Raw genomic sequence first — 25,089 nt, 5'->3', positions numbered from 1 at the left:
TGACGGATTAGTCACGGAGCAGGAGCTGGTGTTCAGGCACCAGACTGTGAGCAGTATTCCAGGCACTTGAGGATATGAAGGTATTCCCTGAGCATGCCTCAGCCTCATCTCTGGAAAGAGTTTGCTCAAGCCTAGCTGTGAGAATGGTTTTCTGCCCAGCAGATACTGAACCTTCAAACAGATTGTGTGCTGTTCTACTTGGTTAAAAAGATTGGATTGAATTGTTTCCTGAGCTGCACGGTGGCTCAGTGGTTAGCACTGCTGTCCCACAGTGCCTGGGACCCTGGTTCGATTCCAATCCTGGGCGACTGTACATTCTCCCTGTGGCTACCTATGTGGTTTTCCTGCCGGAGCTTTGGTTTCCTCCCACAGTCCAAAGATATACGTGCCAGGTGGGTTGGCCATGTTAGGTTGCCCCATAGTGTCCGGGACATGCAAGCTAAGTGAGCGAGTCATGGTTAACATGGGGATAGGGTAAGGGTGAGTTTGGGTGGGATGCTGTTTAGAGGGTTGGTGCTGACGGATGGATCAAATGGCCTCTTTCCAAACTGTAGGAATTCTGTGATTCTAATGCTTCAGTTCCGGGGAGGTTGTCAAAGCTGTCCCCAGAGGTTCTGTATCTGGTAACCTTGGGTGGGGGTGGGGAAGAGCTGGAGGGTTTTGAATTGCATAATGTGTGTGACTGGGGTGATGCCAATAAGGAAATGGCTTGCTTCCATGTAACACTCTTTCTGTCTCCATCGTGTCCCCAACAACACGGTGCTTTAACATTTTGAGGCACAATGTGAAAAATGAGCTGCTAATTTGCTTTAGTGCTAAGGCTTGGTCCAGGGCCAGAGGGAGAGCTACTACCACCACCACAACGCATACAGAGAGACGTGTAAACACATTTACATGTACAAACTGGACAATGTTTATAATTTAATGGAATGACGGTGCAGCCCAGAAGGAAGCTGGTTTGTTTGTTATGTTTGCTGTCTTCCAACAGCCCAGCAGATTTTCCACTGCGAATATTTTACCATCTCCCTCTTACATGTTACTGTTGAATCTACTTCCACATCCCTTTCGGGTTGCACGTTCCCAATGGCAGTTCACTGGGTGGGTGAAACATCCCCATTTGTTCATTTGACAATCGCCTTAAATATCTGTCCTTTGCTTACTGATCTTCCTGCCACCAGGACCAGTTTCTCTTTACTCTTATCAAAACCCCAGCAAGTCTGCCTATTTCCCCACCAAGGGAAACAATCCCATCTTCTCCAGGGTATCCGCATTTACTGAAATTCCTCATCCTTGGACCTACTCCTGTAAATCTCAACTGTGTTTTCTCTAAAACTACAATATTGTTTGATGATCAGTCTGGGGGACAAGCTGGTGTTTTATAAGTTTGGATGAACGACTTCTGGTTTTTGTACCATAGGGGTTTGGTATCTGTACAGCAAAGGAACCAAATTATTTTTCTAAATAGCTTTCTCAACTTGTCCTGTTACCATCATAATTTCTTGTGTATGTACCATGATCTGTGACTGTACACAACTTTAATAGTGTGGTATATTTTATATCGCCTCTCTTCCCCTCAAAGTGAATCTTGAGCGGTGTGGAATATGAAGCTCTCTTTTGCCCGATGCCAGATATGATGTTGAGCTCAGTTTAAAAATGTTCCAGGCAGTATGCCCGTGAAATTCAGCATTGTCGACGATGATTGTGAAGTCAAACCCCTGAAAATTTCACAGTGCGGGTGAAAACCCCAATTGTCCAGCTGGTACAATGTTTGCTGGAGAAATGTCCCTTTCTGTTCAATGGTTGTCACTTTAGACTGGCCACTTCTGATTAGGCTTTCTAAGCTTTCAACCCCCAACCTGACCCTGCACTGAAACTAATTTGCCATGTTTCCAACTCTCTCGCTCCATGGCTCATGTCCTGTTGATCTCTGCTCCTGAAGTTGCTGATGCAGCGTCACAAAATTGATCTTTGAGCCCAGATTTCTCACTCAAACTTGTGACCCCTTTTCATACTTCCCACAAATTGATTTATGGCTTGAGAAAATTGAGGAAGTGATCGATGCAGTCAAACTGACGTTTATCAAATCGGGATAGGTTGAATAGATCAAAACTTGCCCTCATTGCTGGTTGTAAAGGACCAGATGTGAAATGAATCTGGAGGTGGTTGCAAACCAGATTAACTGTAGGCACCAATGTGCGGGACAAAAACAAAGCTGCTGGAAAAGCTCAGCAGGTCTGGCAGCATCTGTGAATGTAAAAAACAGAGTTGACATTTCAACGGTATAGAAGTTTGAGATAAAACACTAAGATAAGGAGAAGGTTACTGATATTGCATTGTATTTTTTGCAGCTTTTATCTATCTAACCATGTGCTGTCCCTGCCGTGGGATTGTTTGGGGACAGTGTAGAGAAATCTTTACTCTGTATCTAAACCTGCACTGTCTCTGTTACGGAAGTGTTTGAAGAGTTGACGTTTCAAGTCTGGTGACCCTTCCTCAGAACTATTTACAGCATCCGCAGTTCTTTTGCATTTTATTTAGTATTTGACTCACTGCCACATCTTTTTCAGGCATGCTGAGGAAGGGTCACTGGACCCAAAATGCTAACTCTATTTTTTCCTTCTCAGATGCTGCCAGACCTGTTGAACTTTTCCAGCAACTTTGTTTTAGTTCCTGATTTACAGCATCCGCAGTTCTTGGGTCCAGTGTATGGGATCCAAACTGAGGACCAACGGTATAGAAGTTTGAGATAAAACACTAAGATAAGGAGAAGGTTACTGATATTGCATTGTATTTTTTGCAGCTTTTATCTATCTAACCATGTGCTGTCCCTGCCATGGGATTGTTTGGGGACAGTGTAGAGAAATCTTTACTCTGTATCTAAACCTGCACTGTTCTCTGTTACGGAAGTGTTTGAAGGAGGACAGTGTCAAGGGAGCCTTACTTTGTATCTAACCCTGTGCTGTATGTGTCCTGGGAAAGTTTGATGGGAACAGCATAGGGGGAGTTTTACTTTCAGTTTAAGAGTTGAGCAAGCATTATCTATCCCTGTGCTGTCCTTGTCTTGTGTTTATTTGATGGGGACAGCGTCATTTTATATCTAGCCCTATGCTTTCTAGTCCTGGGATTGTTTGATTGGACATTAAAGTCTTTAACTCAGTGAGATCAATAATTGAAAGAAGACAAACAGAGCAATGTTTTATCCTCTGTTACTGATTATGCAGTTTCCTTCCTGATTTTTGAGAAAGGTATTGGGGAAATGGGGTGTAGTTTTCATAAGCAGTACTTATATGTAATACTGTAAATGTAATATTGTGTGATTTGAAGGTGATGATGTCTATAATGTGAGCTGTAGGAAGGCTGACCCTTTTGTACTCTGAAATGTGAATCTTATTTCTGGCATTTAGTGCATTAATTAAATCAAACATTTTTCAATAATTCTGTGAAGTTTGATTATTTGAAATATTCTGATCACACATTGACAATAGAGAAAGGTTTACATCTACCATAAGGAAGGAGAAATTATCCCGGCCCCATTTACTAGAATTCTTTAAGGAGGTAACAAGTTGGATAGATGAGAGGACACAGTGAATGTAATATATTTGGATTTGCAGATCACTTTTGATAAGATACCACACAGGCTACTTAATAAGGTAACAGCTTGCCATGTTGGAGTTGGTATATTAGCATTGTTAGAGGATTTCCTAAATAAAGGACGGAATTGGGATAAGGGGGGCATTTGCAGGATGGAAACCTATAACTTGTATCGCAAAAAGTAGCACTTGGGCCACAATTATTGATTATGTATCTATTAATAATGTGCAATGGGAAAGTGAATTTACTGTAGCCAAGTTTGCGGATAGCCCAAAAATTGGTGAGAATGTCAGAGTATAGACCAGTTAAGTTTGGCGAATGGCATATAGTATGGGAATGTGAGGTTATATCTGCTTTGGCAAGAAGAAGAGAAGCTGATTGTTATTTAAATGGAGAAAGACTGCTGAAAGCTACAGAACAGGGATTTGGGACTCTCTGTGCATGTATCTAAAAAAACATTCAATTTAAGTGGGTAATAGGGAAGGCAAAGGGAATGGCGCATAAAAGTAAGGTGATTTTGCTAAAATTATAAAAGGCACAAGCCAGACCACACCTGTAATATGTGACCAATTTAGGGCCCCTTTTCTAAGCCGTTGTGGTAGCATTGCTAAGTGGCTTCAGGAACTGGACTTAAGGTCCGGTCTCTGCAGCAGTGTGGTTTGGCATACCACTGCTGTCAACTTTGTTCTGTGACCTGTTTGAGATGCTGCAGTGTCATGTTTGGGTCAGAAACATCTCTATTCCAACATTGCAGGCAGTCCAGAAAAGGTATACTCACCTGATGGCAGAATGGATGGACTGACATGAGAAAAGGTTTAAATAAATTGGGCCAGTACTCACTGGAATTCAGAGGAATGAGAGACGACCTTACTGAAACATGCAGGATCCTTGGGAGATAAGTAACGGTTGTCATCTCCTGTGGGAGAGTCCCAGACCATAATAAGGGTTGCCCATCTAAGGTATAGATGAGAAGCAATTTCTTTGCTCAGAAGGTAGTGAATCTGCACAATTCTTTATCATAGGGGGTAGTCAAGGCGGGGTTGTTAAGTGAATTCAAAGCTGACAGATTTTTAATCGGGAAGGGAATCAAGGATTGTGGGGGGAAAAAGCAAGAAAGTGGAGATCAGGATTATCATAGTCATACGTCATGGAAACGGACCCTTCAGTCCAACAAGTCCACGCCAAACAGTGTAGAAAACTTGCCTCTTGTATAATTTTTAAATTTCTTTCCTCTCTCCTTAAAAATATGCCCCCTAATGTTGAAACCCCCCACCCTGGGGAAAAGACAACTAGATCTATCTATACCCCTCATTATTTTATAAACTTTATATTAGGTCATCTCTGAACCTAATATGCTCCAGTGAGAGAATTCCTGGCCTATTCTTATAACTAAACCTTCCAGACCCTGCAACATCCTGGTAAATCTCTTAAGAACTCTTTCCAGCTTAATATCCTTCCTATAAGTGGACAACCAGAACCGGACACAGTATTGCAGAAGAGGCCTCACCAATGTCCTGTGCAATTTCAGCATGACTCCCCCAGCTCCCATGCTCAAAAGACCAAACAATGAAAGCAAGTGCGCCAAACACCTTTTTAACCATCCTGTCTTAATGTCACACAAACGTAAAAGAACTATGTACCAGCACCCCTTGGGCTTGCCATTAATTGTATAAGTTCTGTCCTGTTTGTTGTACCAAAATGCAATACCTTGCATTTATCCAGACTGAACTCCATCTAAGTTTAAAAACTGAAAGAACTGCAGATGCTGTAAATCAGGAACAAAAACAAAGTTGCTGGAAAAGCCGGGCAGCTCTGGCAACGTCTGTGGAGGAAAAAGCAGCTAATGTTTTGGGTCTGGTACCCTCAAACTCCACCTGCTATTTTTCAGTCCATTCACCCAATTGATCAAGATCCCCGTGTAATCTTAGAAAACCTCCTTTGCTGTCAACAATGCTGTTAGTTTTGGTGTCATCCGCAAATTTACTAACCATGTCGTCTATAGTCTAATCCCAATTATTTATATAAATGACAAACAAAAGAGGACCTAGAATGATCCCTGTGGAACACCACTGGTCACAGGCCTCCAGTCCAAAAAGCCATCCTCCACCATTACTCTGTCTCCTGCCGTTAGCCCAACTATGCATCCATATGGCAAGCTCAGCCTGAGTCCCATGTGACCTAACTTTACCAATTACTCTACCACGTGGACCCTTGTCAAAGGCTTTACTAAAATCCAAATATACAATGTCTACTGCTCTGCCATCATCAACATTTTTGGTAACTTCCTCAAAAATCAATCAAGTTTATGAGACACAGTTTTCCTCGCACAAAACCATGCTGACTATCCCTAATCATTTTTTTGCTTCTCTAAGTGTCCATAAATCCTATCTTTTAAAATCATCATTTGAAACAATTTAGCCACGACCAATGTCAGACTCTCGGGTCTATAGTTCCCCAGTTTCTCCTTACAACTGTTCTTAAACAAATGATCAGCCATGGCCTCAGTGGGCTGAATGGCCTATTTCTGTTGTATTTTATGATAGAATTTGAATTCATGGAGCTTTCCAAGATGCTTATATAGCAACTTTTTGAAGTGCAAAGTATAGAATACATGGGTGCCAATTTCTATACAGCACGTTCTCACAAGCATTGATGTGAAAATCCTGTTTTGATGATGTTAAATAGGTGATTCTATAGTCATTAGAAATGTGTGAATATTACCCCGATTATCTTCAGGCAGTGCCAGTTTTTGACCAACTATGTGGGAAGGTGAACTTTGGATGAATCTTGCATCCAAGAGGGGCAGTCCTATCAATGCCACAACCTCAAATTTGTGCAGGACTGTTGTTCTAAGCTGTGGTCTCAGGTTTAAATAGAAGAAATAGAATCCCTACAGTGTGAAAACAGGCCCTTCGGCCCAACAAGTCCACAGTGACTCAGAGCATCCTACCCAGACCATTCCACCCAGACCTGTCCCCCATAAACCACCTAATCTACACATCCCCGAACACTATAGTCAATTCAGCATGGCCAGTTCACCTAGCCTGCACATCTTCAGACTGTGGGAGGAAACTGGAGAACCCAGAGGAAACCCATGCAGGCACGGGGAGAATGTGCAAACTCCACACAGACAGTCGCCCGAGGGTGGAATCGAACCCGGGTCCCTGTCACTGTGAGGCAGCAGTGCTAACCACTGAGCCATCATGCTGCCCCAGTTGAGTGAAGGAGACTGAGGGGTGACCTTACTGTGGTTTATAAAATCATAGGGACATAGACAAGGTGAATAGCAAAGGGTGTGGGGGGGTTCAAAACTAGGACTTTATTTTTAAGGTAGGAGTACAGATATTTAAAAGGGTCCTGAGGGTCAACTTTTTCATACAGAGGGTATATGGAATGAACTGCCAGGAAGTGACAGGTGCGGTTAAATTTAAAAGACATTCAGACAGACCCATAAGTTAGAAAGTTTAGAAGGATAGGGGCCAGTTCAGGCTGAATGGCCTACTCCCATTCCCATATTCCAACAGAAGCTGACCCTTATCAGAAGTCACACACAACTACTTTGACTTCTCTTGCATTTTTGTCTGTCTTAGCATTCTGGTTGTCCATTTGTTAGACTTTGGTGTTTCGGAACTATAGTTACATAATCAACAAAGCCAACTGTTTGTATGTATGAATTTTGATCATTAAGTTTGGTAAGAAGCAGTTCAGACAAGATGCTTTAGTTAATTAGACAATAATAAAACACACTCCGTACTAAATGAGAACAGTTGACCGATAGCGAGAATAAACAGGCAGTTGGCACAGAGTGTCAATCTCACTCAAGTTGCGGAGGCAGCATCCTACTCTCAAGCCAATGTGTTGGGGAACGTTTTCCTGGATCTTCCTTCAGTCTCCAAGTCCCAGCTCTGCCTGAAGAAGACAGCTCGTTGACAAGCCCTCAGACTCTGACCTTCCTCTTTCTGGAGACTGATTGTTTTAGTCTGTATCTAATGGACGAGGGATGACAATTCACGCTGTCAACGTAACCACTGGCCTGCTCAGAGATCATGGGAACTTTTCTTTGAACTTATTTTTTAATCTTTTTTCAAATCTAACTCTGGTCTGCTGCAACGTAGCATTAATAATAGAATACAGGCAATTTTAATGGGGTATAGTGGCCTTGGTGGTATTTTTTGTCATCTTCCTATTATCCTTGTTTACTAGAAGTTGTTTAATTTTGAGGAAAGGTGTTGACTGCTGTAGCAACAATTAGCTGAGATGTCCTGCTACACAGGAAATACCAGAAAGACTCCGCTTTAAAGTGATCCCAATTTCTAACACCATGGCAGTTATTTTATTGACAAGAGAGCTCTTGATCCTTAAGGTATGAACTAATCCTGTACCAAATTCAACTCTCTTTCTGTCCACAGATTATCACTTTACCCATGAACAGATTTGTCCTCATCCGAATGAAGTCAGTCTTTGGAAATGTAGAATCTGAGCTGATATAACATTCCTCCTTTTCAAACATTGCATTGAACCCAATGACATTATGATCAATATTAGGTAAATGCTCACACATCATTAAGCCAAGAACTCAATCTCTGTTTTTACTCATTTATCAATATCTAATACAGGAAGGACCCAGAAATGAAAACTGAAATTGCTGGAGAAGCTCTTCAGATCTGACAGTATTTGTGGAGAGATAGCAGAACTGATTGTCTGATGCTTTTGTTAAATCTGCTGAGTTTCTCCAGCACTCACTGCAAATCTGAAATAAAAACAGGATAAGCCTTTGTTGATTCTGGGATAGATTGCTGCAGAAACCATCCCAGACTCACGCCAGAAATACATTACTTTCTGACAATCTATATAGTATCTTATCATATAATATGTATATCTAATAATCTAAATAATAACTAGTTGTCACACGTTCCTAAGTACAGTGAAAAGTTTTGTTTGCTTGCAGTATGGGCAGATCTTACCACACAAAGACCATCGGGTGATTAAACAGCAAGGAGTACAATGTTACAGCTACAGAGAGGGTGCACAAAAAGCAAGATCAACATTAGAATTGAAATTTGAGAGGTCCATTCAGAAGTCGAATAACGGTGGTGCGGAAGCTGTTCTTGAACCTGTTTGTACGTGTGTTTAAGTTTTGTATCTTCTGCCTGACAGGAAGAGATTATAACCAGGGTAGAAGGGGTTTTTTGATGATGTTGGCTGCCTTTCCACGGCAATGAGAAGTGTCGAGGGAGCCCATGGGTGGAAGGTTGCCTTGCATGATGGTCTGGGCTACGTTCACAACTTCCCGTAGTTTCTTCAGGTCCTGAGCAGAGTAGTTTTCATATCAAGCTGTGATGCATCCAGGTAGAAGCTTTTTATGGTTCATCTGTAGAGGTTGGTGAGGATTCTTATGGTCATGCCTAATTTCCAGTAGAGGTGTGGTGCCTTTTTGACCATTGCATCATGTGGAATGGTCAGATTGTTAGTGATTGTCACTCCTAGGAACTTGATGGTCTTGACCATCTCCACCTCAACACCGTTGATGCAGATAGGGGGCGTGCCCTCCCCCCTTGCTTCCTGAAGGCAGTGACCAGCTCCTTTGCTTTGCTGACATTGAGGGAGAAATAGTTCTATTTGTACGGCGACACCAAGCACTCTGTCTCTTTCCTATATTCTCACTTGTCTGTCGGAGGGCCAGAGAATGGAAACTAAATTATAAGTATCAGTGACCAACTCGGGGTGAATTAGCAAGGTAGCGCTGATTAATTTTCTGAAATTATCAATCAAGAGAAAATTCCATGTATTTGTGAAGCAATGCGTTGTTGAAACTGTTTTAGAAGTCTGGCAAGTTTGTTATTTTCATTTTAATTACCTCTTAACTATATTTCTTTTTTTCTGTTTGCCCTTGAGAGAGAGAGCTGGCTAGTATTAAAGAGGGTTGGATTTAAATCTTAGGTATTATTTAGATTGTCTTGTTGTTTAACATTTCTCTGCTGAAAGACAGATGATGACCAATTGATATTGTCACTGGACTTCATCCAGACACCCAGGTAATGTCCCAGAGCCTCGTGTTCAAATCCAGCCATGGCAGAAGGTGGGGGGCATTTGAATTTGATAAATCTGTGGAATTAAAATGTCAATAATCAGGAAAAACCTGTGGTGTGGTTCACTAATCCCTTTTAGGGAAGGAAACTGCCATCTTCATCTGGTCTGGCCTACATATGACTCCAGACCCACAGTAATGTGGTTGACTCTTAACTGCCCCTGGGCAAATGGGAATGGATAATAAATGCTGGCCTAGCTGGTGATACTGTTATCCTATGAATGAATAATAAAATAAAGGTACTGTAGATTAATAATTTGTTTGTCTTTTGTTTACTCGATTGGTCTGGCTTCTGGTAGTGGGTATTCATAAAGTCTGGTTAAGAACCATTGGGGTCAATTCTGAGAGTTATTGAAGGTTTTAATTTTATGTGAAACAGGGATCGGGAGACTGATTTGATTCTATTTCCTGTCTCCATGTTGTCACCCCATGTACCCCGACAAAGGAAAACGATCTAACCTTACAGAACTTTTTCTTTTGTTTTCTGCATGATTTTAGAGTTTCCTCAATATCCAAATTACCAGCACCAATATCGATAGGGACAACCAACCATCTGTGAGGTGAAGGGTGTACCAGGGCAGTTTGTAAAACTCTGTATAAACCGTTCTGTGACTTTGTGTCGTTCAGCACACTCAATCCAGAAGATGGCTCTGTCCTTCGGAGACTGTGACTGGTCGCTGTGAAGAGCAGAGAGTTTCTGGATACTTTGACAATATTTTGAGTAGTTTATAACCTCACTAAGAGCCCCAGATAGACCTGCCTGTAAAGTTGCCACATTAGCCACCTTTGCTGTTTGGATGTGAGTTTGCTCACTGAGCTGGAAGGTTACTTTTCAGACGTTTCATCACTTTTTTTTATTTGAAAAAATATACTTTATTCATAAGATGTACAAAAAATAAAACATATTTATACACCTACCGAGTCATGCAAGCCGCTCCGGGTTACCCAGGGGGTACATACACCAACTAAAGGGGAAAAAAAACAAACAAAGAAAAAAAAACAAAGCAAATGAAAACACCCTGGCAGTCGTCACCCCGCACAGTCCCTGTTGGCCCCCTGACCAGTTGGGGAAGGCGCCAGCAGGGCCCAGTTACCAGATAAGGCCCTTGTTTCTATTCTGGACGAGGGGTTTCATACCGTGGTCTTTCCCCACCGCGCCTTGGCGGCGGCTGCCCCAAGCCCCAGGCCCCAGCACGTCCCTCAGCACGTAGCCCTGGACCTTGGAATGTGCCAGTCTGCAACATTCGGTCGGGGTCAGTTCTTTCAGCTGGCAGACCAGCAAGTTGCGGGCAGACCAAAGAGCGTCTTTCACTGCATTGATGGTCCTCCAGGCGCAGTTGATGTTGGTCTCAGTGTGCATCCCAGGAAACAGCCTGTAGAGCACGGAGACCCACGTCACGGAGCTGCTCGGGACAAACCTCGACAAATACCACTCCATCCCCCTCCAGACCTCCTGCGCATAGGCACACTCCAGGAGGAGGTGATCGACAGTCTCATCCCCCCCACCCCCACAGCCACCTCGAGGGCAGCGTGCGGTGGCACAGAGATTCCGGGCATGCATAAAGGATCTCACTGGCAGAACCCCTCTCATCGCCAGCCAAGCAATGTCCTTGTGCTTGTTTGAAAGTTCTGGCGATGAGGCATTCTGCCAAACGACTTTGGCAGTCTGCGTGGGGAACCACACGACGGGATCCACTCTCTCCTTTTCCCGAAGGGTCTCGAGGATACTACATGCTGACCACTGCCTGACGGCCTTGTGGTCAAAGGTGTTTCCTTTTAAAAATTTCTCCACGAAGGACAGGTGATACGGAACAGTCCAAATACTCGGAGCGTTCCGCGGCAACGAGGCCAGGCCCATCCTGCACAACACCGGGGACAGGTAGAACCTCAGTAAGTAGTGACACTTGGTGTTTGCGTACTGAGGATCTACGCACAGCTTGATGCAGCCGCACACAAAGGTAGCCATCAGGGCGAGGGTGGCGTTCAGTACGCCCTATCCTCCATTTTCCAGGTCTTTGTACATGGTGTCCCTGCGGACCCGGTCCATCCTCGACCCCCAAATGAAGTGGAAGATGGCCCGGGTGACCGCAGCGGCGCAGGTCCAGGGAATAGGCCAGGCCTGCGCCACATACAACAGTACCGAAAGCCCCTCGCACCTGACAACCAGGTTCTTACCCGCGACGGAGAGGGACCGGAGCGTCCACCTGCCCAGCTTCTGCTTCAATTTGGTGATACGCTCCTCCCAAGTCTTAGTGCACGCCCCAGCTCCACCCAACCAAACACCCAGCACCTTCAGGTAGTCTGTCCTGACGGTGAAGGGGATGAAGGAGCGGTCGTCCCAGTTCCCGAAGAACATGACCTCGCTCTTACCCCTATTGACTTTGGCACCCGAGGCCAGTTCAAACTGGCCGCAGATGTCCAATAGTCTACTCACCGACCGACGATCGGTGCAGAAGACGGCGACGTCGTCCATGTACAGGGAGGTCTTGACCCGAAGGCCTCTGCTGCCTGGGATAGTCACACCCTTCAGGCTCACGTCCTTCCTGATGGATGCGGCGAAGGGCTCCACACAGCACACGAACAAGGCAGGAGAGAGCGGGCAGCCCTGCCTGACTCCAGATCTGACGGGCAAACTGTCCGATTCCCACCCGTTGATTGAGACTGCGCTAACAATGTTGGCGTAGAGCAGCTGGATCCAATTGCGGATGCCCTCCCCGAACCCCAATTTGGAAAGGACATACCTCATGTAAGCATGAGAGACCCTGTCGAAGGCCTTCTCCTGGTCCAGGCTGACAAGGCAGGTGTCCACCCGTCTGTCCTGTACGTAGGCGATCGTATCCTTGATGAGCGCGAGGCTCTCAGCGATCTTCCTGCCCGGCACAGCACACGTTTGGTCAGGGTGAATCACCGAGTCCAGGACAGACCTGACCCAGTTGGCTATGACCTTGGCCAGGATTTTGTAGTCCACGTTCAAAAGTGAAATGGGATGCCAATTCTTAATTTCTTCCCTCTCCCCCTTCCTCTTGTAAATGAGGGTGATGATGCCCTTCCTCATGGACTTGCACATTTCCCCTGCCCGAAGCGCACTATCGTACACCTCTAGCAGGTCCTGGTCGACCAGGTCCCACAGAGCGGAATACAGCTCGACTGGTAAGCCGTCGCTCCCGGGAGTCTTATTCCTCTCCAAGGACTTGAGGGCTCTGGTCAGCTCGTCCAGGGATATTGGCCGGTCCAGCCACTCCCTCGTGCCGTCGTCTAAGACCTCCGTGATAGACGACAGGAACGACTCGGAGGCCATGCTGTCCGTGGGCTTCGTGTCGTACAGTCCGGCATAGAAGGATCTGCTGATCCTCAAAATGTTGGGCCGAGATGACGTCACCGAGCCGTCGTCCTCCTTCAGCTGGCTGAGCACAGAGCTCTCTTTGTGCACCTTCTGAAAGAAGAAACGCGAGCACGTCTCGTCCTGCTCCACAGAGCGGACCCTGGTCCGGAAGATTATCCTGGAGGCCTCTGCGGTGAAGAGCGATGCTTGCTGGCCCCTCACCTCGCGGAGGTCCTCCGTGACATCGACCCCATCAACTGCAGAAGGAGCAGGTTCTGCACCTTCTTCTGGAGTCGCGACAGCTTTCCCCGCCTCTCTCTCGCCTTCCAAACACCCTTGAGGACAAAGAATCTCTTGATGTTCTCCTTCACTGTCTCCCACCAGTCGCCCGGAGACTCAAAGAGGGGTTTCACAGTTCTCCAACCGACGTACTCCCTCTTAAGCTCCTCGACGTTCTCTGGGGTCAACAAGAGTCGTGTTGAGCTTCCACGTCCCCTTGCCGGCCGGCTGGTCGTCCTGTAAGTAACAGTCGGCCAGCAGGAGGCAGTGGTCAGAGAAGAACACCGGCTCGACGCAGGTGGACCTGACCGAGAACGCCCGTGACACAAACAGGAAGTCTATCCTTGAGCAAATAGACCCGTCTGGCCGCGACCAGGTGTATCTCCGCTGCGTGCTCCTGAGATGCTGCTTGGCCTGCTGTGTTCATCCAGCCTCACATTTTATTATCTTGGATTCTCCAGCATCTGCAGTTCCCATTATCTCTGTATCTCTGCTGCGCTCCGTCTGCAGGGGTGCTGAAGACGTCAAGCAGCTTGGCGTCCTTCACCGTGCCCATCAGGAATCTGGACGTGACGTCCAGTTGACTCCCCCCACCCGCTGTCCACACGCCGGATCTTCCATCTGCATCGATCTTGCAGTTGAAGTCTCCGCCTAGGATGACCGGCCTGGACGTAGCCAGCAGGGGTGGAAGCCACTGCAGGACGGCCAACCGCTCACTCCGTACCGCTGGGGCGTACACGTTGATCGACCTCAGGGGAGCGTTCCTGTAGGTGACGTCAGCCACTAGAAGGCGCCCCCACACCACTTCCTGAACTTGAGAGATGGTGAAGTTGTGCCCCCGCAGCAGAATAGCCAGGCCCGAGCAGTGACAGTCATTACCCCCCGACCAGATCGAAGGCCCACAGGTCCAGGCGCCGGACCATTTCCCGTACCTGCCGAGGTGCGGTATCCCGCACTCCTGCAGAAACAGGAGGTCCGCCTTGACGGTGGTCAGGTAGGCCAACGTGGACACACATCTTGCGGTGGACTTGACACTGCGCACATTAATGCTCGCAACTCGTACCCCCATTGGGGGCAGTGACCGCAGTACCCTTCCCAAGTCCAAGGTCCAGCCCCTCCATCTGTCCCTTCATGCCCATTGCCCGGGCTAACTGCTGGATGCTCTCCGGGCTCAGGAAACCATCCGTGCTGCCTTCCGGGTGGCATGCCCCTGTCAGGGGTACGGAGGCAGGAGAGTCCGGCTCCAGGTCAGGCTGGGGACACGCTGTTTCCTCCTTCCCGCCTGGAAATTCCGGGGAGCCCTCCAGGGCCCCAACGGCACGTGACTGGGTGTCGGAGGGAGCCTCAGGATGCCTCCCATCACCTGGAAGCGGGGTGCTGCTTTCCTTCTCCCTTGAGATCTTTAGCTTCTGCTTTGGGCGGGCCCTCTCCGAATCCCCCTCGTCAGAGGAGCTCTTATAGCCCCCCTGTAGCTGCCTCTTCCCGCCTGATGGTTGCGGTTCCTGGGCCCTCCGGTGCGCCTTCCTCCTCGCTTTCCGGACCGTCGTCCACTCCCCTGGGTCGCCTGTTGCCGCCTCCATCGACTCCGGGTTGTCGGGGATGGGGGGGGGGAGGGCGGGGGGAGCGGAGCCTGCAGGGGCGCTTTGCTGGCCTCGGGCCCATCCTGCGGGGCTGGGCACTCCTGCACGACCTGGCCCTTCTGCACATTGGGGTCCTTGCAGGGCCCTGGTATCTTCCTCTCCTCGGGGGGGTGGGGGGGCTGGCCCCGCATTGCCCCTGCCGGCGACCTGGGCGTAGGTGGTGCCCCGCCGCGGGCATGCCCTATAGAGGTGGCCCGCTTCCCCACACAGGTAGCAGCTTTTCTCTTGTGGGCAATCCTTTGCAAGGTGTCCCTCCTCCCTGCAGTTCCTGCAGATGGTGGCTTTGCAGTCGGCCGCCACGTGACCTGACCTACCACAGGCATGGCAGACTTTAGGTTGCCCTGCATAGGTCAGGTAGCCCTTGCTCCCGCCGATCGCGAAGCTGGACACTGTGTGTACGACGTTTCTGTCCGCGCCCATCCTCAGCGTCACCTTGACCTGCCTCTTACTCGTCCAGATGCCAAAGGGGTCCATGATGTCGGTTAGGTCCCCTTCCACCTTCACGTACCTTCCAAGGAAGGTCAGGACATCAACTGCTGGCACATGCGGGTTGTACATGTGTACAGTCACTATACGGCTCCTCTGCGCTGGCATCACAAACAGCGGGACAGCGGTCAATACAGAGAAGGGGCCCTCACCTCCTTTCTCCTTGAAAACCTCCAGGAAGCGCTCACAAAGCTTGGCACTCCTGAAGGTTAAATCGTAGAAACCTCCTCCAGGGAAATCCTGCAGGCAGTAAATGTCCGCAGCAGCGAACCCACAACAGTCCAACAGGACCCTCTTCACGAAGAAGGTGCGGTCCACAGGTGCACCTTCATCCACCTTCTTTACAGAAACACGGATGGTGTTCTGGACCCCCTGACCTGGGGCATGAGCACTTGCCGCAGCCATCGTTGCAGGTTGGCTGCTCCCCTGAACCAGCGTTAGGCCAAAGCCAGCATTAAGATCCACTGGTCGCAAGGGTGCACAGCCAATCCGACGTCTTCCTTTCACCTCCAACACAGCACTCTCCTCCTCTCGGTCCACAAGAGAGTGGGTCTTTATTTTGTTCCAGATGTAAGCTGGTTCACTGAGCTGGAAGGTTGCTCCCAGACGTTTTGTCACTATTCTGGGTAACATCATCAATGAGCCTCCAATAAAGCACTGGTGTTATGTCCTGCTTTCTATTTATCTGTTTAGGTTTCCTTGGGTTGGTGATGTCATTTCCTGTGTTGTCGATGTCATTTCCTGTGTTGGTGATGTCATTTCCTGTTCTTTTTCTCAGATAGTGGTAGATTGGCTCCAAATCAATGTCCAAATCTACCATCCTCTGAGAACCATCAACAAACACATTGATTTGGAGCCAATCTACCATCCCCTGAGAAAAAGAACAGGAAATGACATCACCAACCCAAGGAAACCTAAACAGATAAATAGAAAGCGGGACATAACACCATGCTTCGTCGGAGGCTCACTGAGGATGTTACCTAGAATGGTGACGAAACGTCTGAAAACTAACCTTCCAGCTCAGCGAGCAAACTCACATCCAGAACCTCAACCTGAGCTACAAATCTTCTCAAAACTAGCTTTGCTGTTTCTATAGTTTCAAGGCTAACCAAGTTGTAAAACTGATCATAAAACAAGGATATGCCCGTGACTGGCACTCCATGGTAGATAGCTTCATACACTCTATTGGCGCCACTGTGGGAAATGAAGGCTTGAGTATTGGGGTGCCCAAAGATGTCATTCTGAGGGAGCGGTGTGAGATTCCATGTGTTAGGAGGAATGACGCAACCGTGTCTCCAGATGACTTTCTGGGGAATCTGAGCAAATGCTGCACTGATTTCCATTGTAATAACCTGTGACAAAGATTGCAAGGGGGTCCCCAGTGACATTACAATGGTGCTGTGCTTCCCTGATAGTTGCACAAACTGGTGAAAGTGTGCAGAGAGCAGTTTGAGAGGTTTATTCTGAAACCCCTAGGAAACTCAAGTGTAATGTCTACTCTCATCAGCCACACATCTGCCTTCAGGGGAATGGAATGTATGTGTTTGTCTAGGTATTCATGACACAGCTTATTTGTATGGCTGATACAATGGGAATTCTGAAGTGCTTCACTGAAGAAGATGATTAAGAAGCATTTGATTGGTCTTGTAAAGTGTTACCTTGTCTGTTAATTGTGATCCTAACTCTGGGATATGGGAGAGTGGACTTCTACAGTAGGGACCCATTGAACATTGTACACTGCTGGGGCATTCAATTAAAAAGCAAGCGTTGGACCTGCACACACAACATTGGGTCTACAAGTGTGAAGTCAAAATTTCCATCTTCAATTCGTTTTAACAATTCTTTGTTTCTTAAAAAGTGTCAGAAATCACATGACGTCAGGCTACAGCCCAACAGGTTTATTTGAAGAGACCAGCTTTTGGAGTCTCACTCCTTCTTCGGGTGTTACTGTGAGAGGTGGCATCAGGTACAGAATTTATAAGCAAAAGACCAAAGGGTCATCAAACTGATGTGAATGGATTGAACAAACCTAAGATGGCTGTTAAATCTTCACTTTTCTAACAGATTGATGCAGGTTTTGTTTGATCAATATACAAATCCCAGAATTTCTTTCAAGCCACAGCCCCAAGATAACTAAAGATTTTATCAATATACCAGACGTGCCATCTCACGTCAGACGATGCATTTTAGGTGGGAGGCCTTGTTTGGAATCTGTCTGTGCTTTAATTTGGAGTCAGACTGGTTTTATTTCCAAAGTAGGAATTTACAAAATGTCACACTATTCAAAAAGCGCATAATCTATTGACAAAGTAGTATGTATTACAGATTACAAATCTGCAAATGCAAATTTACGCATAGGTGTGTGTGTATCTGTGTGTGTGTGTGAGAGAGAGAGGAGTGAGATTCCGAAAGCTTGTGATTTCAAATAAACCTATTGGACTACAACCTGGTGTCACATGATTTTTGCCCTTGTCCATCCCAGTTCAACACCGCCACCTCTACAAATTTAAAATGCATGACAAGGAATGTTGGGACTGCCGATGTCCATCAGGCAAGAACAATGTGACCTTGAACTGGAGCTGAATGAATGAGCAGAGTGAGAGGCCATTCTTGGAGACTGCCAGCAAGTTATGTATCAAACTCTTCAATTGTTCCTTTCAACTGAGTAGCTGAAGCACAATGGACTGGTAGAGATCAAGTCCCTCTTTACTATACCAAGATGTGGAGGAGTGAAGTATAGTAATCTTGTGTCTGTAAAGTCCTAGTTAAAACTCTCATGTTGACCCAGTCACTTCCATCAACTAGAACGCCTGGTATTTAAGCCCCTTGTACCAAAGGAGACAATGATACACAGAATACATTCCACCTATATTTCTGTTTCAGGTCTGCAGCATCTGCATTTCGCTTTTATTAGAGTTTGGTGGATTATTAAGTGTGTGAAGCTTCAGTGTTTTAGTGTTACTGGTAGAGAAAAACTCGACTCTGGTAGATCTGAAATAGAAACAGGAAATGTTGGAGAAACTCAGCAGGTCTGGCAGCACCTGTGCTGAGAAAAACAGATTTCTGAAGGAGAGTCACAGTAGATTTGAAACATTAATTCTGTTTCTCTCTCCACAGCTGCATCTAGATCTGCTGAGATTTTCTAGCACTTTTTGTTTATTTAATTGTCCATCACACTCTAACCAGTGCCCCATCAATCTGTAAACATTAACACAACAGTCAATTTATCAGAATTCTATGTACTAGCGATGCTGGAGTAGAGCTGTAACATTCTGCTCACTGCCCAGATATCTGTTAATCCCACACATTACCCAGGGACCCAAATTCTGGATATTACCTAAATATCAAGAATTCCCTATAATCTCCTGGTGAGCAAGAATTTCTAAGCTTTCTCCTGTGCTCAGTTAGTTATTCAGATTATAACAACAGGAATTGCTACAGTAGCTGAGCAAGTTGGGCAGTATCTGTGGAGAGAAAGCAGATCTAACGTTTTGGGTCGAGTGACCCTCAGAACTGATGGTAGCTAGGAAAATAGTATCAGAGATAATGGGAACTGCAGATGCTGGAGAATTCCAAGATAATAAAATGTGAGGCTGGATGAACACAGCAGGCCAAGCAGCATCTCAGGAGCACAAAAGCTGACGTTTCGGGCCTAGACCCTTCATCAGAGAGGGGGATGGGGGGAGGGAACTGGAATAAATAGGGAGAGAGGGGGAGGCGGACCGAAGATGGAGAGTAAAGAAGATAGGTGGAGAGGGTGTAGGTGGGGAGGTAGGGAGGGGATAGGTCAGTCCAGGGAAGACGGACAGGTCAAGGAGGTGGGATGAGGTTAGTAGGTAGCTGGGGGTGCGGCTTGGGGTGGGAGGAAGGGATGGGTGAGAGGAAGAACCGGTTAGGGAGGCAGAGACAGGTTGGACTGGTTTTGGGATGCAGTGGGTGGAGGGGAAGAGCTGGGCTGGTTGTGTGGTGCAGTGGGGGGAGGGGATGAACTGGGCTGGTTGAGGGATGCAGTGGGGGAAGGGGAGATTTTGAAACTGGTGAAGTCCACATTGATACCATATGGCTGCAGGGTTCCCAGGCGGAATATGAGTTGCTGTTCCTGCAACCTTCGGGTGGCATCATTGTGGCAGTGCAGGAGGCCCATGATGGACATGTCATCAAGAGAATGGGAGGGGGAGTGGAAATGGTTTGCGACTGGGAGGTGCTAGGAAAATGTTAGTTTTTATGGAGAAGATAGGGTAGGGGAGGGGATAAGAAGTAAGTGATAGTTTGGGAGAGAGCCCCAAAAAAGATGAAGGGTCTTGAAATGATGAAGGGTCTAGGCCCGAAACGTCAGCTTTTGTGCTCCTGAGATGCTGCTGGGCCTGCTGTGTTCATCCAGCCTCACATTTTATTATCTTGGATTCTCCAGCATCTGCAGTTCCCATTATCTCTGAGAACAGTTGGACAGACAAAGGACCGAATAATGGTCAGCCTAGGGGAATGAATAGCTGCTAATGAAGACCAACAGTGGTTAACAATGCATGGTGTGTAATAGCAGACCATGGGATAACAATGCCTGGTGTGTGGGGATTGGGTTAAGGATATGGGAGAATATGCCTCAAGCTGTAAGGGTGTTGATCTATATATTGAGCCCAGAAGGCTGCAGGGTTCCCAAACCGGGTCCAACCATCTCACAACAGCCCTGAGCCCCCCTCTCTCCTTCCACAACAGTAATAGGGTTCCCCTTGTCCTTACCTACCATCCCACCAGTGTCTGCATCCAGAAGATCATTATCACTTCCATTTCCACCGCCTCCAGCGAGACCCAGCGCCATGCGCGTTCTTCCCCTCCCTTCCCTTGTCTGCCTTCTGCAGGGACTGTTCCCCCGGAACACCCTGGCCCGCTCTTCCTTCACTCCCAACACAGCCGCGCCACATCTCCCACTGCAACCGCTGTCCGTTTATTTCCTCCCTCCTCAGGACCCAATCACACCTTTCAGGGTGAAGCAGCACTTCACCTGTACTTCACACAATCTACTACATTCGCTGCTCATGATGTGGTCTCCTCTACACTGGGGAAAATGAAACATAGACTGGGTGACCACTTCGCAGAACATCTACATTCTGCTCGCAATAAAGACCCTGAGCTACCTGTTGCCTGCTACTTTAACGCACCACCCTGTTCCCTGGCCAACGTCTCTGTCTCCGGCTTGCTGCAGTGTTCCAGCAAAGCTCAGTGCAATCTGGAAGAGCAACACCTCATTTTTCGTTTGGGGACCCTACAGCCTTTGGGACTCAGTAGCGAGTTCAATAATTTCAGGGCTTGGGGCACCTTCTTCTATGTACTTACCCCAACCACCACAAGCCAGGCCTTGTTATTACATGTGAGATAATAGGAACTGCAGATGCTGGAGAATCCAAGATAACAAAGTGTGGAGCTGGATGAACACAGCAGGCCAAGCAGCATCTTAGGGGCACAAAAGCTGACGTTTCAGGCCTGGACGCTTCATCAGAGAGGGGGAAGGGTGGGGGTTCTGAAATGAATAGGGAGAGAAGGGGACTGCTACCACAAACAACACATTGTCAGCCACTAATGATCCCATTATCAGCTATTCATTCTCCCAGGCTGACCTTTAACCCACTACTTTATCAGCCCAACTGCCCTCTCTCTCTCTCTCTCTCTCCCCCTCCCTCTCTCTCTCTCCCTCTCTCTCTCTCTCTCCCTCTCTCTCTCTCTCTCTCCCTCTCTCCCTCTCTCTTCTCTCTCTCTCTCTCTCTCTCTCTCTCTCTCTCTCTCTCTCCCTCTCTCTCCCCCTTCCTGCAGCCCATCTTCAGCATATACGCCAATCTTTTCTCAGCTACAATCGGTTCTGGAGATGGGTCGCCGGTTCTGAAACATTAACTCTGCTTTTCTCTCCATAGGTGCTGCCAGACCTGCTGAGTTTCTCCAGCAATTTTAGTTTTTGCTTTTGTTTCTGATTTCCAGCATCCACTTTGTTTTTACATTTTTCTGTGAGGTACAGAGCAAAGCTCCCTTGACACCATCCCATCAAACAGTCCCAGGACAGGGACAGTATGGGGTTAGATACAGAGTAAAAACCCTCAATACTGTACCAATCAAACACTCCCAGGACAGGGATAGCACTGGTTTAGATACAGAGTAAAGCTCCCTCAACACTCTAATAAAAACTGAAAGAATTGCGTGTCCTGTAAATCAGGAACAAAAACAGAAGTTGCTGGAAAAGCTCAGCAGGTCTGGCAGCATCTGTGAAGAAAAAAATCAGAGTTAACGTTTCATGTCCAGTGACCCTTCCTCAGACGCTATCAGACCTGCTGAGCTTTTACAGCAACTTCTGTTCTTGTCCCTCAACACTATCCCCATTACTCACTCTCTACTATTTTAAATTGAAGGTGAAACTTACTCAACAAAAATGGTTGGGTCATAAGAAGCAAAGGGTAGTTGTGGAGGGATGCTTTTCTGACTGCAGGCCTGTGGCCTGTGACCAATGGTGTTCCACAGGTTGGGTGCAGGGAACTCTGTTGTTTGTAAAATATATCAATGACTTGAATGAAAACGTAGATGGTCTGGTTCATAAGTTTACAGACGACATAAAAATAGGTGTAGATTTGGATAGTGAGGAAGGTTGTCAAAGGATACGGCAGGATTTGGATTAGAACATAGAACATAGAACATAGAACATAGAACAGTACAGCACAGAACAGGCCCTTCAGCCCACAATGTTGTGCCGACCTTGATCCTCATGTATGCACCCTCAAATTCCTGTGACCATATACATGTCCAGCAGTCTCTTAAATGACCCCAATGACCTTGCTTCCACAACTGCTGCTGGCAACGCATTCCATGCTCTCACAACTCTCTGTGTAAAGAACCTGCCTCTGACATCCCCTCTATACTTTCCACCAACCAGCTTAAAACTATGACCCCTCGTGCTAGCCATTTCTGCCCTGGGAAATAGTCTCTGGCTATCAACTCTATCTATGCCTCTCATTATCTTGTATACCTCAATTAGGTCCCCTCTCCTCCTCCTTTTCTCCAATGAAAAGAGACCGAGCTCAGTCAACCTCTCTTCATAAAATAAGCCCTCCAGTCCAGGCAGCATCCTGGTAAACCTCCTCTGAACCCTCTCCAAAGCATCCACATCTTTCCTATAATAGGGCGCCCAGAACTGGACGCAGTATTCCAAGTGCGGTCTAACCAAAGTTTTATAGAGCTGCAACAAGATCTCACGACTCTTAAACTCAATCCCCCTGCTAATGAAAGCCAAAACACCATATGCTTTCTTAACAACCCTGTCCACTTGGGTGGCCATTTTAAGGGATCTATGTATCTGCACACCAAGATCCCTCTGTTCCTCCACGCTGCCAAGAATCCTATCCTTAATCCTGTACTCAGCTTTCAAATTCGACCTTCCAAAATGCATCACCTCGCATTTATCCAGGTTGAACTCCATCTGCCACCTCTCAGCCCATCTCTGCATCCTGTCAATGTCCCGCTGCACCCTACAACAGCCCTCAATACTGTCAACGACACCTCCGACCTTTGTGTCGTCTGCAAACTTGCTGACCCATCCTTCAATCCCCTCATCCAAGTCATTAATAAAAATTACAAACAGTAGAGGCCCAAGGACAGAGCCCTGTGGAACTCCACTCACCACTGACTTCTAGGCAGAATATTTTCCTTCTACTACCACTCACTGTCTTCAGTTGGCCAGCCAATTCTGTATCCAAGCAGCTAAGTTCCCCTGTATCCCATTCCTCCTGACCTTCTGAATGAGCCTACCATGGGGATTAGTTGGTAAGTTGTGTGGAGGAGTGGCAGATGGAGTTTGACCTGGACAAGTATGAGGTGATGCATTTTGGGAGGTCAAATGCAAGAGCAAAGTACACTGTAAATGACTGTGACGTTAGGGGCATCAATGTACAGAGGTATCTTGGGGTACAAGCCCATAACTCGCTGATAGTGGCAACACAAGTGGGTAAGGTGGGAAGTCATGCTGCGGCTGTATAAAACTTTAGCTGACCACATTTGGAACATTGTGTGCCCTTCAAACTATAGGAAGGATACTGTCAGTGTCTGGGACACACAGCCAGGGGAGGAGGTAGAAGCAGACACCATACAGGCAGGGAACAGAGGGATGTGGACCAGGTGCGGGCAGATGGGATCAGTTTAGAATAGCATCACTGTCGGCACAGACATGGTGGGTCGAAGAGCCTGTTCATGTGCTGTGCTGCTCTATGATGTATTGTTTCATGTACACTGTGCCCATCAAACACTCCCAGGAGAGAGAAGGAATAGCTCCAGTGGGCCTGGTTTTTCCATCATCAAGTCACCCTGTATTTACACATGAACAGTCCTTGGCTTTGGGACTGCCTTTTCAGAGTCGGACCTCAGAGTACCAGAATCTCTGACACTCCCCATTTTACCCGTCAGCCAGGACTCTCTGATTGGACCTGACTGACAGCCCCAATCAGGGAACTCTTATTCTGTGTTACAATCTGGTTACAATCACTACATCCCTCCCCCTCCGAGTCAGAATACGTAGTCCAGCCACTTTTTAGTAGCACCCCTGGGGTATTTTCACACAGGTCAGGTTTTCTCCGACTCAGCGTCTGATATGGGCAGCTTGTAATTTACAGGAGCTCACCTCTTGTACCAGGAGCCCCTTGGTAGAATTTCACTCTGTTCTTCCAGCAGCAAAGGCAGGGACGTCCATCATGTCCACCTCTGATTCGGAGAACTCCTCAATACTTGATAGAGAGGGTTAACCCATGAGTTCGGGCAGCATTTCCATCTGCTCCGAGGGGCAGGGCACTTATAGCTCCCGCACTGTTTGCGAGTTTACAGCTTATGCTGCGTGTCCACGTGGGGGTCACATGGTCCATGAGCACGTTCAGGTCCAGCGCACCTGTCTGAACTCTATACATCGCTGCACCTCACCTTGAACATGCCTCTTTCCCACGCTGGGCCATTCCTGCGATTCTTACACTAAACTCTGCCCCTTGAACTAAACTGTCTCTCTTGTTTGGTGGAGTCTTGTGTCTGGCATAAGTGTTCCTGATGCAGTTTTACACCACCCCCCATCTCCTCCCCCAGGTCCCAGAAGATCAGATGAAACCTGGTGTGAGACCTCTGTGAGGCTGTCAGCTGTTCCTTTAAGATGGCCTACAGGCCATTAGATGTGGATGGTTTAGAGCTGTCCTTAGGTGCCGAATCCCCTGCGTCTTTAGGAAATACTCACATTCCTGACTGGTAAACAATTGCCCATTATCTGTGACCAACACTTCCAGGAGTCCAGAAAGGACACTCGCAACTTTTCAATCGTCAACCCCATGTTTGACAAATTAACTCTATACACAGCCAGCCACTTTGACTGGGTATGAGCGACGAGTAGAACATTGGAGAAAAGGAGGAGGAGAGGGGACCTAATTGAGGTATACAAGATAATGAGAGGCATAGATAGAGTTGATAGCCAGAGACTATTTCCCAGGGCAGAAATGGCTAGCACGAGGGGTCATAGTTTTAAGCTGGTTGGTGGAAAGTATCGAGGGGATGTCAGAGGCAGGTTCTTTACGCAGAGAGTTGTGAGAGCATGGAATGCGTTGCCAGCAGCAGTTGTGGAAGCAAGGTCATTGGGGTCATTTAAGAGACTGCTGGACATGTATATGGTCACAGGAATTTGA

The 25,089-nt window shown here is 47.1% G+C and overlaps 1 protein-coding gene and 1 pseudogene across 1 annotated transcript in view; both read right to left on the bottom strand.

The window, feature by feature from the left end:
• Positions 1 to 9,641: 9,641 nt before the first annotated feature.
• The window catches only part of LOC125460101 (transcription initiation factor TFIID subunit 4-like), a 445,881-nt gene continuing 430,433 nt past the window's right edge, over positions 9,642 to 25,089 (bottom strand). Inside the window, exon 16 of the mRNA XM_059651796.1 lies at positions 9,642 to 9,696. Coding sequence (XP_059507779.1) covers positions 9,649 to 9,696 — 48 coding nt within the window. The 3' untranslated portion in view covers positions 9,642 to 9,648. The remainder of the gene's footprint in view (positions 9,697 to 25,089) is intronic.
• Positions 9,874 to 24,378, bottom strand: LOC132210645 (UDP-glucuronosyltransferase 2C1-like; annotated as a pseudogene).

This window comes from Stegostoma tigrinum, chromosome 16 (assembly GCF_030684315.1).
Source record: "Stegostoma tigrinum isolate sSteTig4 chromosome 16, sSteTig4.hap1, whole genome shotgun sequence".
NCBI classification, from domain to species: domain Eukaryota; kingdom Metazoa; phylum Chordata; class Chondrichthyes; order Orectolobiformes; family Stegostomatidae; genus Stegostoma; species Stegostoma tigrinum.
This window is presented reverse-complemented; position numbering and strand designations above follow the sequence as displayed.